The sequence below is a fragment of the Arvicanthis niloticus genome, chromosome 9 (assembly GCF_011762505.2).
Source record: "Arvicanthis niloticus isolate mArvNil1 chromosome 9, mArvNil1.pat.X, whole genome shotgun sequence".
In the NCBI taxonomy this organism is placed as follows: domain Eukaryota; kingdom Metazoa; phylum Chordata; class Mammalia; order Rodentia; family Muridae; genus Arvicanthis; species Arvicanthis niloticus.
Genome location: NC_047666.1, coordinates 68,534,248 through 68,551,384, shown reverse-complemented (window position 1 = coordinate 68,551,384; position 17,137 = coordinate 68,534,248). Strand labels below are relative to the sequence as shown.

The 17,137-nt window shown below is 35.6% G+C and overlaps 1 protein-coding gene across 1 annotated transcript; it reads left to right on the top strand.

Moving 5' to 3' along the window:
* Positions 1-185: 185 nt before the first annotated feature.
* LOC117714900 (killer cell lectin-like receptor 5) lies at positions 186-15,775 on the top strand. The gene is made up of 8 exons (XM_034511630.2): positions 186-297; positions 1,987-2,153; positions 3,572-3,661; positions 4,537-4,755; positions 5,877-6,019; positions 8,957-9,060; positions 15,316-15,471; positions 15,552-15,775. Exons 2-7 carry the CDS (start codon positions 2,042-2,044, stop codon positions 15,449-15,451), a joined length of 804 nt encoding a protein of 267 aa, XP_034367521.1. The 5' UTR covers positions 186-297; positions 1,987-2,041; the 3' UTR covers positions 15,452-15,471; positions 15,552-15,775.
* Positions 15,776-17,137: the final 1,362 nt, after the last annotated feature.

Below are 17,137 nucleotides of genomic sequence, written 5' to 3'. Positions count from 1 at the left end.
GAAGTGCTCATTTTCTCTGTCTTCAAATATCAATTATGGACATTACTTTTACAGCATCTGGCACAAAATGTTGTTTCTTTTCTTTGCTCTCAGAGTCAGCTTTCATTGTTTCAGCAATTTCCTCTTTTCGATTTGGTCAAGAGGAGGGGCAGAAAATCATGAGGTTGTGTATCACTCAGAGAAAAGTTAGTTTCATCTTGGAGCCTCTTAGGGGATACAGATCAGAAAAAGCCAACTTTTTTTTCCAATTGGGAGATCAATTCCCTCCAACAGAATCGCATCAGGGTAGCGACACAGGTAACAATAGCTGCTTTTATTTTTTTCTATCAAATGATCAAATAATTTCTAGAGAATTTTACATGGTGTAACATGAAAGCGGGATTAATGGGGAAGCCCTATTGGTTGTGTTAGATTGATTAGATTGATTTAGTCTGGCAGCATGTGAAACCTGTCTTTATGTCCTGGTTATTTTCTTTCACAGTTTGCTGTGAGTTGTGTTGTATGCTAAAAAATTAAGGTCCAGGGTACTATGATGTTCATTATTCTTTAACTGCATCAAATATTTACATATTCTCCATCTGACAAATGTCTCAATAGAATCCAGGTATTATGGATCAGTTTGTAAAGGTATTTGTTACACAAACCTGATTAATATCTGAGTTTGATCCCTGGAACTCACATGATGGTGGAGTGAAAGAAAACACTTTGTGAATTTATCTTCTGGAAACATGCACCTCAGCTCAGCCAGCTCTACCTTAAGAACAATAATAATAAATAACAATTTTGAAACAGAATTATTTAATGTCAGGATTCTTTTTTTGCCAAGAAATAGGGAAAAGTTAAATCGCTTCGGAAAACTTCATAAATTAAAAACAAGAGAATATGCTGTAAGATGTGCAGCTTGTCTTTATTTTCGTCTGGCTTACATTTCAATTATTAAGGTAAGGGTAAGATCAGTTACAAATACTATTTACTAATACATTGATATTTATTATCAGATTGTATCCCTCATGGGCATTAGCTCATGTATGCTGCTGCATAGTGACTTAATTTATTTTCATAAAACCTCCTCTTGCAACACCATGTACAAGTATATGATATGTGATGTGGTTGTGTATATGGAATGATTTGAAATTAACACTTCATATTGTATACTCTATGCCTCTCTGTTGCTCCCACAACCACGCAGCAATCGCCTCTTTCTACTTTTCTTGTTACTGTAGTTATTAAAGGTTACAGACCATTTCTGAAGACTTTGAGCCAGGAGCCTCAGATGAGAGAGAATATTCAGTATTGTCTTTCTGGGTCTGGTTTATCCTACTCAGTAGGAGCTTTTCTGGTTGAATCCATTTACCAAGTTCAAGCATAGAGAGGAATATGTAGACTATTGCCTGGTAGGGATTGTACATCTCAGCTGAATGTGGCTTCAACCCAGGAGATGTTTATGGGACTTGGATCACCTGTAGTATCAACTTTCAGATTTTTTTTGAACATAGTGTCTGGGAAACTCTGAAAGACATGTATAAATAAAAAGACTGAAAGAACAATTACTATTCATGTGTTTATCAAAATGTATAAATAATTTTAAAGCAACCTTTTTATTTATTCCTAAACCTTTAATCCTTGTTATTTGGATAGATTGTTTAAAAGTTTTTCAGTGATTTTCAGGGCTCCCAATTTTACATAACCTTTTAAGTGCTGTGTATTTTGAACAAATGGGCTGTGTCAATTTTATAATGACTTATTAGTAAATTTTTTATTCTTTCAATGTTTTTTAACAATAATTGCTGGGACCATTAGAAATATAAACAAGGTTAACACCAAAGTGCAAAGTGTTCTCACCTGTATTGAAAATTTGCATCAGTCCATGTGAGTATTTTTGGATCATTAAATGATTTAGTCAGACCCCACCCTTCCTCAACCTTCTGTATCATCATATCTATGTACCTCCTATAAGTGAACATATCAACTTGTTTTTTTTTAAAGAAATCACTCAAGGCCCCGTTTTAACTGAAAAGATACTTCATACATCACTCCCAAGATGAGTGCACAGGAGGTCACCTACACAAGTGTGAGATTTCATAAGTCTTCAGTGTCAGAGAACCAAGTGAGGCCTAGGGATACTCAAGGGCCCAGAGAAGCTGGCTGCCGAGGTAAGTGTTTTAAGTATCTAAAATCACGTTTTTATGCATTTTAAAAGTTTAACAATTTAAAAATATCTTATTGGTGTCTATTGAAATCTATAATATTCCATTTCATCTGTGCTTGGTTATGCACAGGGTAGGAGGGAAAAAAGAGTTTTTGTTGGAGAGTAATCACATACAAAATTGTTCAAAATTGTTCAGAAATTGTTATGTTTAAAAAATAAAGCAACCAAGTTTTAAAATTAAAAAAATGAAAGAATTAAAACACTACTTCTATTTAGTTGATAATCAGTTACAAGATAAGTCCAATGAAGAAAGTAGAACAGTGGGAATCTGGTAGAAAAATGTTTCTTGAAAATGAAGAAGTGAGAAACAATTAGGAGTTTTTTTGGGGGGGGTTGTTTTTTATTTAGTTTAGTCAAGAAAACTTCTGAAAACTTTAAAACTAACAAACTAGAGTATGAAAAAGGACCAAATTTCTAGAGAAACAAAATTCCAAGGAAATGAAGCTTGTGCATTAAGACCAATACTTTCATTCTCAAGGAAAGTGTTTTAATTGTCAAATATGCCCCGCATCTCATGCAACAGGCGACAACTGTTGTTCATAAGAGGATGTCTCCAACATGAAATAAAACTGCATATGAAATGAAGAGGGAATAAGAGGATTAGTATGTGTGGGAATGACTAAACCTAGTGTGAATTCCTGAAAATCTTAAAGAATTATTTCATTTATTAATGAAAAAGCAGAAACATCACTTTTTAAAAAAAGTTTCTCTATACACACTGTCTCGGCTCTACTCCAAGATGAGATAGTTTTCTTAGTTGATATAATGATAATCAGAAGCATGGAGTTTCAGACTCCAAATGCCTTAGATAAAACAAAATGTTTAGTCTTATTTAGAGCAAAATAAAACTTACAGGGAAAAGGAGAGAGTTGACTTATGGGCCCTTTCAAGGATAGAGATGTCTACAGATCAGGTCCAAAGCAGCTGTGGTTCCCTAGCAGTTTTCAACAACATCTTTCCCTTTTTCCTTCCTCTCTATCCTCAGTTATCTGTCTTGGTGGACTACATGCTCCAGTGTGGTGTCTTGTACTTGGGTTGTATCTGTGCCTCTAATGCCTTCTCTAGAATGTAGAACTCGGTGAGGGCACATGCCTATCATCCAGATTCTTCTGGTCTGAGTCAGGAAGGTTTACAATATAAAGCTAAAGCAAAAATTAGTTCAAAATTTTGTGAAATTTCACACATTAGTGGCTGTGTTTTAGGTAGGAAAATACAATTTTATCAGCACATTATCAGTCTGTTTCTATCATTGACTTGAGCATAATTTCCCCTTGTTTTTTGTGCTATACTAAATTATAATTAGCATTGTAATGTGCTCTTATTATGGTGATGATTTTCTTGCTTTTTTTTTGTTGATTTAAGGGAGTTCAGTTCCCCAGCTGCGAATTGTGATAGCTCTTGGACTCCTCTGTTCCCTTCTGCTGGTAACTGTTGCAGTGTTGGTAGCAAACAGTGAGTAATTGAAATACATCTTACTTAACCTTCTTTGTAAGAATAGCTTTACACAAGAACTGTGCAGTTATACACTCTGTCCATTATCCTGCCTATAGTCACAGGATGAGTCAGAATCTCTGAACTTTAATAATTTTCCTGACATACTGCAGCGTTCTGTTCTCTTTCATACCTAGTCTGTTAGCTTTGGGGCAGTTGGGAGCTGCTCTGCTCCTTCTTATTTTTGGTCATTCATGTTCCGTTTGAAGACTTGGTGGTAGTTTACCTTCTAAACTCAGGTGATTGTTAAGCTTATGTAAAAATTTGGGGGAAACAACTGTTCAAAGAATTTATGACATTCTTTTCCTTTTTCTTTAATGTATACTGGGGTCATGGTTTAGTAACAAAATTTTATTTTTACAGAAACATCAAAGGTTAAACTTTATTGGATTCTTTCATATTTACAGAGAAAATCGCATACAAACTGTGCTAAAACATAGCTATATATGTGGATATTTTGTATTCCATATGCTCCAATAACAATTGTCCCATTTCTTATAGTTTTATTTTCAGTTCAGATTTTCATGGTGTGCTAAGTATTGGCTGAATATTTTACTTAGTATTTATTTATAGATTTGTGCTGTAGAAAATGAAGCACCTGTACGTAACCTCCATCACAATTTTATTCAGCTGCCTTATATAGTTTATAATCAACTTACCCATAGAGAAAAATTGATGTATTTGTTTCTATAGTGAGATAAAGTACTAATTTATAAAGTTAAGTACCAATGAAGATAATGATATGTGTTACCTGTCAACATGAAGCCTTTTCCCTACTCTTAAAGTTCAATATATACTTATAAGCATTTTTGATATTATATCTATGACTAATTTAGTTTTTCAGTATCATCATGAAAAACATGAGCTGCTGGAAACTCTAAACCACTATTATAACTGCTGCACTGTGCAATGTGACATTGACATAAAGGAAGAACTGCTGAGAAATAAGTCTATAGATTGTGGTCCAGGAAATGATCTTCTGGAATCCCTCAACAAGGCACAGAACAGATGGCACAGTGAAACCAAGAGTGTTTCAGGTTACTCTCAGCACACAGGTAAGGAGCAGGGGATGACCATGAACACAGAACTGCATCAACTTCTACTGTTTCTTTTATGGAAGATTTGAAGTCCAAGCAGCAGCTTAAGATGCTGGTGATCTCTGGGTCAATCACAATGGGTTCCTTATTTCCTGCAGGGACCTGGAAACCCAGAAATCCCTGTTTGGGTTAGGACAATCCTAGAGTTCCCAGAAGTCAGTGTCTTTTTGGCACTCCTACTGCTCCCTGCGGATGGAATTACAGATCAGTTTTCCTGAGAATTTGTTTGGGGCTACAGGAAATTCTGTCTGTCCAACTTACTTTTTTTTTTTGTTTGTTTGTTTGTTTGTTTTGACTAAACATGAAAGTTTTTAGTAAGAATGTATTTATCATTTATCTACTATTTTTGTTAAAATACTTAGAACATTTATATAAATGCAGTTATAAAAACAGTGATGTATGAGTGTGGTTTTGGGTGATTGATTTGTGTGCTTTTTTCCATCGGACTTGTTTTGAGAGATTTGGTCTGTTCGTAATAAAGAGATCCTCCCTGGATCAGACAAAGGAGGTTCTCCATGGTGCACACACATTGCTACTCTGTCTGTGACACAGGTATAAGACTGGATAGCTGAAAATATCAAGTGTCACAAGCAACCTTTCTTACTATTTATTGTGAGTAGTCATCATTAGCTGACACACTTTATTTATCAAAGTGTAGCCAAGGCTGGCCTGGAAGTCATTACTTAGCTTAGAATGACCCCAAACTGGTAGTTATCTTCCTGTCTCTCTCTTTGGAGTTTTCAGGTTATAAGCATAAGTCATCAAGCCCTTCTGATTCATTTTTCTTTGAAGGACAAATAGTATTCTTTTGTGTGTATGTGCTACATTTCCTCTATTGATTCATCCATGATTCACACAGGACCTGTTTTTATTTCTCTAGTGTTATTAACAATGTTACATGGCTCATGGGTGTCATGGGTGTTTTAGGGGTCTCTGGGAATTATGCAATCTCATTTTCTGAGACCTGTGAGATCTCCCCTACACCCCCCCCCCCGCCAACACAGCCTTGATTTATATTGTGTTCTTATAACAGAATACCAGTAAATAGTCAATTTAACGATTTACCTTCTCTGTTGTAGGCAAAAGTGTTAAAACACACTGGTTCTGCTATGGTATAAAATGTTATCATTTCATCATGGACACAAAAACATGGGCTGAATGTCAAGATTCCTGCCAGCATTCCAGCTTATCTCTTCTGACAATAGATGATGAGGATGAACTGGTACTGTGGACAAATTGACCCTTTATTGACTTAGACTCTGTCTCTAACCCTGAATAAAGAGATACAAATCCAGGTTTTTTTTTTTTTTTTCATTTGTATATGGTTTTCCAGGAATTTTAAGGAAACTGTGGGACACAGGTCTGCTAAGAGGAGACTCATTACTACAGAGAGACTTGTATCTTTCAGTGTCCTCCCTCTCTCAGGTATCTACAGGAGAGTCCCTGAGAAAGCCTGTCTTTGCCTGATGAAGTTTAACCCTTTGATAGAGCACATCCTGTGCTGCAGGTTATTGATCTCCATAGAATACCAAATTATCTCCTGCTGTCTAGGGTTTGCTCTTTGGAATCCAGAAGTGAGGCTACCTGAGATGAGTAATCAGATGACAACAGGGAAAGTAGTTGAGCTGCGGGCCTGTCTGCCAAATGTGATGATATGAGAAATGTGGAATTAAATGGTTTGACCAGTTAGCCCCATCATGATTTTCACTGAAACTGTCTATAATATGCATTGCATAGAATTCTTAGGGTCTGTGAAAAGATACTCATCTTTAGAAATGATTATTTAAATGAAAACAAAGTTTCTAGAATTCTGACATTTTTAGTTTTAATTATTATAAATGAAATGTCTTATTCAAGGATGATGACTATATTTTTCTGTAGACATGATTGCAGGTCTACCTTGAAAACTTTATTTATAATTATAATATGGTATGATATTTATACATCAATTTAAATAACTACATATAAGGATGATCAATGTCAAATAATAGTGTAATTTTCCATTTGATAGAGTAACTATAACCAATTTTAAATTTTTTTTATTATTGTTAGCAGCAGCAGCAGTAGTAGTATTTTAACTATTAGTTTTACATCCTGTTCACTGCCTCTCTCCTGCTCACCTTCTCCTGTAATCCACTCCCATCCCCTACCATCTGCTCTGTTAGAGAGTGGGCCTCTCAAATATTCTCATCCCTTGTCACATCAGTTCTCCATGAGCCTGGGTTTATTTACTTCTACTGAGGCCAGACAGAGCAGCTTAGTTACAACATAACTCATGTACAGGCAACAGCTTTTGCCTACTCCAGTTGTTCATATATCACATAATGACAAAGATGCATGTATGCTGGGAAACCAAGGTCCAGCCCTATGTATGTTCTTTGTTTGGTGGCTTTGTCTCCGAGAGCCCCGAGAGTCCAGGTTAGTTCATTTTCTTGGTCTTCCTGTGGAGTTCCTATCCCCTTCAGTGCCTACAATCTGTCCTCCCATTCTTCCATAAGAGTCCCCAAGCTCCATCCATTGTCTGGTTGTGGGTGTCTGGGTATGTACGAACCATTTGCTGAGTGGAGCTTCACAGAGGACAGCCATGCTGTATTCCTGTCTGCAAGCATAACTGAGTATCATTAATAAGGTCAAGGATTGATGCTTTTTTATGGGATGTGTCTCAATTTGAGCTGGTTATCTGTTGGCTGTTTTCTCAGCCTTTGCTGCAGTCTTAATCTCTGCATTTCTTACAGACAGGATAAGTTTTGGGTCAAACATTGTTTTGTGGGTTTGTTGGTGTTGCTATTGCTCCCCTGGGGTTCTTTCTTGGCCACAGGAGGGAGTCTTCCCAGCCTACATAGTGGCACACCTAATAGCACCCTTATTGATTGCTGTGTGCCTCTCCTATCACTAGTCTCCACATCTTCCAGCAGATGTCCCTTACAAAGCTCCCCATCAGGTGCAGATTTTTATTCATTTGCATGGCTGTCAAGCCATCCCTACACCATTCCCCATACCTGAATCTGATACCCCACTCCCCTCCTGGTCTCCTGTCCCACTGAGTTTCCTCTCTTCTTCTGCCTTCTATGACCATTCCATTCCCAGTTCCAAGTGTTACTCAAGCATTCATGCTTGTGCCCTTCTTCCTGTCTACTCTCCTTAAGTCTGTGGAGTGTAGCATGGGCATCCTGTATTTTATAGCTAATGTCCACCTATAAGTGAATACATAGCAAGAATTTTCTTTTGGGTCTTGGATACCTCATTCAGGATAATATTCTCAAGTTCCATCAATTTGCTGGCAAAATTCATGATGTCTTCGGTCTTTCACAACTGAATAGTATTCCATTGTGTAGAAGTACCACACTTCTTATCTATTCAATTGAGGGGCATCTAAGAATTTTCTATTTTCTGGAAATTATGAATAAAACTGCTGTTAATCAGTTGAGGAAGTTTCTTTGTGGCATAATAGCGCATCTTTTGTGTATATTTCCAGGAGTGGTATAGCTCGTTATTTTGGTAGAACTATTGCCAGTATTCTGAGAAAACTCCAAATTCATTTCCAAAGTGGTGGTACAAGTTACACTCCCACTATTAATGGAGTAGTGTTCCCCTTGCCCCACATCCTTGGAGCATGTGCTATCATTTGAGTTTTTAATGTTAGACATTATTATTGATGTAAGGTGGGATCTCAGAGTTGTTCTGATTTGCACTTCCCTGATGGCTAAAGGCATTGAACATTCATTTATGTGCTTCTTGGCCATTCAAGATTCCTATACTGAGAATTTTCTATTTAGCTTAGGCATAAAAGATGCAATAGAAGAAATTGATACATTAGTCAAAGAAAATGCTAACTGTAAAAAATTCTTCCTTAAATAGAAAGATTGTGAGTTTAAGGACAGCCTTGTTAATATAGTGAGACTTGATCTAAGATGCATAGTCATACATCATGTCATAATTCCAAACATCTCAGGACATCTGAAGTTTTTATTTTAAATAGCTTATTGAACTGACACAGTTTTGATTTAGATGTGTTACTTTGGAAAATGAACATGTTGGGTCTGACTTGTGGGAGGACATGACAGCAGAGATCGACACAGGAATGCTGGGAACTGTTCCTACTTTTTCTCTCAGCAAACAGACAGAAATTTTAGTATAAGGTCTGCTGTTTCCTTTACAGAAGTTCCTTCAGCCTCAGGTTACTCCTGACAATTACTGGATTGGATTGTCATATGATAAGAAAAAAGAGGAATGGTCATGGATTAATAAAGTCCCATCCAAACTGTGAGTTACCAAACCCTTCCTATTCTAACACTGGTGTGGGAATTGGGAGGATTGTGTGCAAAGGTTTTTCTCTCATTTTACATGGCTTTCCTCATTTTCTATGGAGCTTACTGGTAAGGACAAGTGCATAAGGCAGTATCTGAGTAAGTTTTACAGAGGGAAAATGTATGGTCGAGGAACTGACCCAAAGTGGCTTAATACTGCCACTCTCAATATTTGAGATGCTTAATACATCTCAGGATTGTGTCTTCTAAGATGTGGAGGGCACTAGGAAATCAACAACTTGTGATAGTGTTAAGTGACTGAATTATCATGATAGATACAATGAGTGAGAGTCTCTCAGACATTTATGTGACATTTTGTACTGTTGTTAGCTTATACAATTATTGGTTATTTACAAATATAAGGACATGTTTATATAAACATACATATGTATGCCCATCATCCATTTCAAGGTATTTTGTTATATAAATCTGAAGTTTTTTGTTTATTCATAATCTTGTAGAATTATTAATAATACATACTTTTCTTGAGTATCATCCCCTAGTCCCACGAAATCTATGCCCCACTAACTCATTGATTTGAAACTAACTTTCCATATGTATATAGTTTTAGGCTATTTACTGGAACAAGAAAACCCAGCAGTGACCACACCCTCAATAAAGAATTGAATCTTCCTTGTCTAGCAGCTTTTGCCTAAAAATAGTGATTTCTTAATAAGAAATATGTGTTCCAGAAATTTCATCTCTTCTAGAAGGCTGCACTTCATAGAGCTTTTCCCCTTCTCTGGTTCTTACATTTTTTTCTATGTCCTCTTTGCCCTGCTGTTCTGTGAGGCTTGCTGGTGGAATGAAGAGGAAGAAGTTGATGTAGAATCTCATTAAGGGCTCAGACCATAAACATTTCTCATAAGCTCTTTGACCAATTCTGATTGTATATGATGGACTATGGCCCACTGTATAAAGAAGGTTCTGATGAAGGTTGAAAGCATCATTGGCCTAGGGTATAACTATGAATATTAAGAACTCATTTTAACCACTGACCACACAGCAGAGCAATTGTAGCAAGTTCCAACATGGGGCCTGTGACTTCCCCAATCTTGGGCTTTTGATTTGGATTACAACACCAAACATGATTGCCTCCTATGGTAAACACCCCTCTTCCAATAAGAAATCATTTATTTATCCTATAACATATCCTGCCCAGCAGGTCAGCATTGTAGCCTGCAGGCTCCAGTACAAGATAGAACTACTCATATCTTTTCTACCCTGCAACCTGCACAACACCTACTAAGTCTTTGAAAACCAACCCAGGCTAAGATATTTTCATCTTGGTTTGAGATTGACTTCTTTATGTGTTGGTGTCAGAGTATCGAGCATCTTCAGCAATAGAGCCTCACCATGTAGTTAACACAAGGGCAGGAGCACTATCTTGTGCTATGTGAGAGACCTCTGTCATCTCCCTGATCAGTAATTCCTCTGGAGGTATCCCTTGCCTTGAAATTTGGTTTTCTTTTAAAAAAATCATGTCTTCTGTAATTGTAACTCCTTTCTAAAGTTAAATTTTTATGTTTTAATTAATGTGTTTTCATAAAATATATTTTGATCAAGTTCCTTCTCCACTGAATACTTGTTGTTCCACACTTTTCTACACACTCAATGTCATGTCATTTCTCTCTCTTTCTCAAAAAAAAATGACAACAAAAAAAGGAAAATAAAATCAATCAAGCAGGAAAACTATAGAAACCCAATAATACACAAACACCCCCCTCAAACAAACAATCAAACAAACATACAAACAAAACCACACATAAAAAACTCCAAACCACAAAGAAAATATGAAATGTGTTTTGTGTTTGTAAATTATAAATTTACTAACTAGTGGTTTTTATAAGGCCTTTTATACATCTTTAGTTTTGGATAACTCATCCTTTATTCGTTCCTGTCTCTTATTCTACACTACTCATCCACACTGTCCTTGAATCCTCAGAATCACTTGTCTGCTTTTGCACCCTGTATTTATCATTTTCATGACATTGGTTGTTTTTATAAATACAAATTTGAAGAAATTACCCAATAATTCTGTTTGTCTTTCAATAACTTTCTTTTTATATAATTTAAAAATAAGTTTAAATTTTATTATTTGTTGATAGTTTGAGATAGGGATTCATCTCATCCAGGCTGTCATTGAACTCATGATCCTCATTTCTATTTCCATCAGGTGTTGGGACTATAGATAATTATGTCTAGACAGTCTGATATCTCTTGAAAGATGTCAGTTATACTTATTTTGCATATGCTAGTTGGTAATCCTATTGTGTGTACTTTTGTGGGTTTAATGTACTGTTTCTGTTGTCTTTTTTTTAATGATGTCATTTTCTTTTGGCATTAACAAGGTTTCTCCTTCAGCAGCTATAGAAACTATCTGAGGCATGGTCCCCACAGTGATAACTTTCTCAGGAATCTTTCATTCAGTGCCTGGGAACATGGCAGGTCTAACTCACTTCTGTTCTGAATGTAGCCCTGTTATAGTGTACAGCTATGTTCCAAACCTTCATGAAAATATCTTTCTCTCTTATCTTAAAGGACATTCTTAAGCAGACTGTCGCAGAAGTTTCTATAGGACAAACATCCTTACAAGATGTGCTAATACGGTCTTATCACAGATTATTTGTACTATTATTAATTTTGTTTTTGTTTATGAATTATCATTTCACGCAGACTAGCTTGAGTTTTCCTGACTCCCTCTTCTATGCACTGGAATATCTGGTATTTTACACTATGATTGGCTACAGAGTTAATAAATTTCTTTATATCCTCTAGCATCATATAGAGTAAGAGATGGGCAAGTGGTAATATTTAGAGTGAGATTCCAAAGAGAGAGAGAGAGAGAAGATGCCTGTATCTAGGATAACACATCTTTGTGGACCTTGTCTATACTATAGAACCATTCCCTGATGATGGTGTTGTTACTAAGGCCAGACTTGGAGTTTGAATAATGATTCCAGTGCTCAGATTGATTTTGTGCCACCACAAGTTTTTTTTACCCTATGGGAAGGCACAGAAGCTTGCTGATCTGTTACAATGCCTTCTTTTAATAAATAGAAAGCAACCAAAGAGAACTCTTAAAAATTGTGATAAAGATTCATTAATGTAGCTCTCTATAACTGGTGGATTCTGGCAGGGGTATAGGTGTAGAAGGACTTATTTTTCTTTAAGGAGCTGGTCAGAGGGAATTTGGCAATGCTCCAGTTATGTGAACAACATTAATTGGTCCTGTTTTTGTCTTTGTTTGTTTGTTTGTTTTGATTTTTATTCTTTTCATCATCTTTTTTATGTTTGTGTGGATAGTCATAAGAGTGGGGACTTATGGGAGGAATGGGAAGTGAGTGTGTGTACAGCTTATCTGATGAAATTACCAAATAATGAATAACAATATGAAAAAAGTAGAATGCAGTTGTAGGTTTCTGCTTGTTAGTGGTCTCTATTTGGTTGGCTAGTAATTGTTATTTTTTGCATATAGAAGAATTTATCATTTAGAATGCATTTATTTGTTGTAAAATATAGATTTAGAGTTGATGAATATTTATTGAACTTGTTCAAGAAATTCAAATGCCATTCTGCAATCTATACATGTCTTATTTTACTCTCTATCTCTCTTTGATTTATTTGGTGATAAGCTGAAATCCCATAAACACAGTGATATTCACCAAAGCTAGCTCCATATGATAGCTTCAGCCTATGGTTTAAGTTATTCTGTCCTACAGATTGTGACTCTGTTTCATGAAGCATAATATTAATAACAGTAATGTGATCATACTATGCTGTACATAAATATTTTCTATAGTTGAGCAATTTCTTTTATATCATCACACTAAAATAGTAAAGCTCAAAAAAAACCTAAGTATGAATCAGGTAATATGTTTAAATCCATAACCCATATTCATAATTGTCAGTTTTCTGGATCATGTTCAGATCATGCAGTGCATTCACTTGTAATGTTCTTTAATTCTGAAATTGTTCGGGTAGTTTTTTATTTGTTTGACAGTTATATTTTTAAAAATTAAGTCTTGAAAATGGGGTCTGCTTGTATAAACCCTATGTACTCTCTTTTATGAGATAAATGATTCTTAACAAATATATATGCCATTTCAAATACCATCATATAAAATAGTTTTGTGTCAACTGACAGAAGCTACAGTCATCTGGGAAGATGGAATCTTAATTAAGAAAGTATCTCAATAAATTATGACTGTAAGGACATCTGTAGATCATTTCCTTAAATAGTGACTGTGTAAAAGAGCACAGCCTATTGTGGGTATCACCCCTGAGATGTTGGTGTTGGGTATGCTAAGAAAGGCTGAGCATGTTTGGGGAGCAAGACAGTAAGCTGCACTCTTTCCTGACATATGCATCAGATTGTGCTTTCCAGCTTCTTTCCAAATTGGCTCTTGCCCTGACTTACTTCAATTAAGGATGGTGTTGTGGAAGTTTAAGCAAAACAAATCCAGTCCTTTCCAACATGCTTTGGCCATGGTATTTTATCACACCAATAGAAACCATTAAACTAAAACATCAGTTTTGTTACCCTTTAAAGTTCCTTTATGCACAACTGGCCCTCAAAAAAGCAGACATATGCTTTCTTGTACTATAAATGACTGTGGCCTAGTGCAGACTGCCATGTGCTAAGTACAGATTTGTGATTGGCTCTGTATTTCCCTTTATCTTTCCCAATAATTGTTGTCACTAAGATGTTTTAAGTAACTCGAGATCTTTTTCTTAGCTCACTGTTTCACTCTTCTGACAAAGCACTTTTGCATGCACAAATATTCCAAAATGTTTCATCATTTACATATGAACGTGTATGTTTTTAAATTTTGACAATATGAATTTTTGACAATTATAAAAGTTGCTACATCAATTCATGTGCAAGTAAATATGGGAACATACATTTTATTTTTTGTTTACTAATTATTTTTTTAACAGCTGTCTGCTGGGTTCTTTTTACATTTTGCCCACATTTAAGATATACACATGACATTTTAACTGTAGCTATGAGAATGTCTTATGGCTGTCTAATATGCATATCTATTCCTAACTATTTCATATTCAAAAAACCGCTTGGTTTAATTTATCTTCCTTGGTTCTTTTACATTCCTAAATACGTTAAATATGAATATTCTATTTTTTCTCATCTTAAACTCTAAGATCAAAGACAGTAACATGTTTTGATAAGACTTATTTCTTTTAAGTCTCAGTTCCATGTAGTTAGGGTATAGTTCAATCACATTCTTTCTTTTCCAGAGTCTTATTAACTGAAATTAGCCTCAAATTCCCTGTGTAGTTTTAGCCTTAAACTTTGAGTCCTCAGACCTTCACTTCCCAAATCCTTGTACTACTATTGTATCCCATTAGGCTTGGATGGATTTAATATTGAGGATTTTTATTATGAGTGCATTCTTTAGTCCTATTTACCTATTGGAGATAAAACTGACTAGAGTGTTTCTCTGAGAACCTGAGGTTTGATCCAACCCTTGCTAATATCTTAGCCTGAGTAGAAATCTTATTTGTGCTGGTTTATACAATAATTAAGAAACTTTGACTTCTGTTTTTGTTACATAGACCAGGCTGGCCTAGAACGCACAATTCTTCTGTTTCAACCTATGTGCTAATTTGTTTTGTGTTCTAATTTCCTTATTTATTTATTTTGTAACACTTAACTTTCTGTTCTAAAGAAGAGTATTTATGGCCTGTAATATACAATCCTGCAGATTACCATATTTCTGTGAAGGCCCATTAGCTAGGATGTGGTGTAGTTAAAAGGAGAGAACAATCCAAAACGTTAGTTATATGTCTTCATCTGTGATTGTATTTTAAATCTTCCATTTCTCCTTGAACACAAGCATTTGAGACCATGTCTTGAGTCACACACAGCTGTTTTTACTTTTATCCTAGCATTTTTATTGGCAAGATGTAAGTGGAAGAGCATGTTGAGCATAAAATAATTCCTTGGAAATTTTGAAAATCCATTTTCCTGCTGTCCACAATTTTCTAGTATGGAAAAAAATGGTGGTTTTGTTGTGGCAAAGATTCCATTATTTTTTAATAGGCTTAGAGTAAAGAATGTATTTTAGTGATGAACATACGATTAATATTTTCATATTTTGTTTACTTTGGTGAACAGAATTTTTAAAGTCATCTTCTTTCAGGGAATGTTCAAAATCACCAGTTGCCCATTGTTGTTTTTGTTTTTCAGTGACTTGAACATAAAGAAGTTTAAATTAAATGATGGAAACTGTGTGTTTTTATCTAAAACAAGACTAGAGAATACTAACTGTGGTAATTCATACAGTTGTATTTGTGGGAAGAGATTGGATAAATTCCCTGATTGATGCTCCAATGAGCATTAAAGGTAAAAAATGAAATATTCTGGTTCTCATTTGTTTCCTGTAATAATTCATGACTTTCATAAAAACAAATATTTCATCACAGGACTTAGTCTGCTGTGCAAACACAGAGACAATCTGGGTGATTTGGGGAATGTTCTGTGGAATCTGATGACAGAGCAGAGGACATCTTCTTTCCTGGTGGAGACAAGACAGATCTTCTTTGGTACATGGACAGGTTTTGCCCAAAAGCCTGGAGGACTCTTTTCTGTTTGCTTAAACTTCCATAGAACTAAATAAAGAACCCTAATAAACAGCCTGAGTAGTTCATTATGAGTAGATTAAATCATTTTAATTGAAAGCACAATTAAGAACTAGACTCCTCTTTAATATGGACAAAAACAACGGAAAGCCCACATACACATGGAAACTCAACAATGCTCTACTCAATGATGACTTGGCCAAGAAATAAGGAAAGAAATTAAAGACTTTATAGAACTTAATGAAAATGAGGACACATCATATCAAAACTTGTGGGACTTCATGAAAGCAGTACTAAGAGGAAAATTCACAGCTCTAAATGCCCACAAACAGAAAATGGAAAGAGCATTCACTAACAACTTGACAGCACACCTGAAAGCCTTAGAACAAAAAGAAGCTAATATACCCAAGAGGAGTAGACGGCAGGTAAGAATCAAACTCAGGGCTGAAATCAACCAAGTTTAAACAGAAAGAACTATACAAAACCAGGAGCTGGTTCTTTGAGAAAATGAACAAGAGAGACAAACTCTTAGCCAGACTAAACAAAGGGCACAGAGACAGTATCCAAATTAATAAAATCAGAACTGAAAAGGGAGACATAACAACAGAAATTGAGGAGATTAAAAAAATCATCAGATCCTACTACAAAGGCCTATACCCAACCAAATTGGAAAATCTGATGAAATGGACAATTTTCTAGACAGGTACCAGATACCCAAATTAAATCAGGAGCAGATAAACCATCTAAAGAGTCCTATAAACCCTAAAGAAATAGAAGAAATCATTAAAGTCTCCCTACCACAAAAAGTCTGGGACCAGATGGCTTTAGTGAAGAATTCTATCAGACCTTCAAGGAAGACCTAATACCAATTCTCTTCAAGCTATTCCATTGAATAGAAACAGAAGGAACACTACCCAGTTTGTTCTATGAAGCTACCATTAGGCTCATACCTAAAACACAGAAAGACACAACAAAGAAAGAGAACTACAGACCAATCTCTCTTATGAATATTGATGCAAAAATACTCAATAAAATTCTCGCAAACCAAATCCAACAACACATCAAAACAATTATTCATTCTGATCAAGTAGGCTTTATCCCAGGCATGCAGGGATTGTTCAATATTTGGAAATCCATCAATGTAATCCACTACATAAATAAATTCAAAGAAAAAAAACCACATGGTAATCTCACTAGATGCTGAGAAAGCATTTGACAAAATTCAACATCCTTTCATGTTAAAAGTCTTGGAAAGATCAGGAATTCAAGGTCCATACCTAAACATTGTAAAAGCACTATAAAGCAAGGCAGTAGCCAACATCAAACTAAATGGAGAGAAACTTGAAGCAATCCCACTAAGATCAGGAACTAGACAAGGCTGCCCACCCTCACCTATTTAATATAGTACTGGAAGTCCTAGCTAGAGCAAT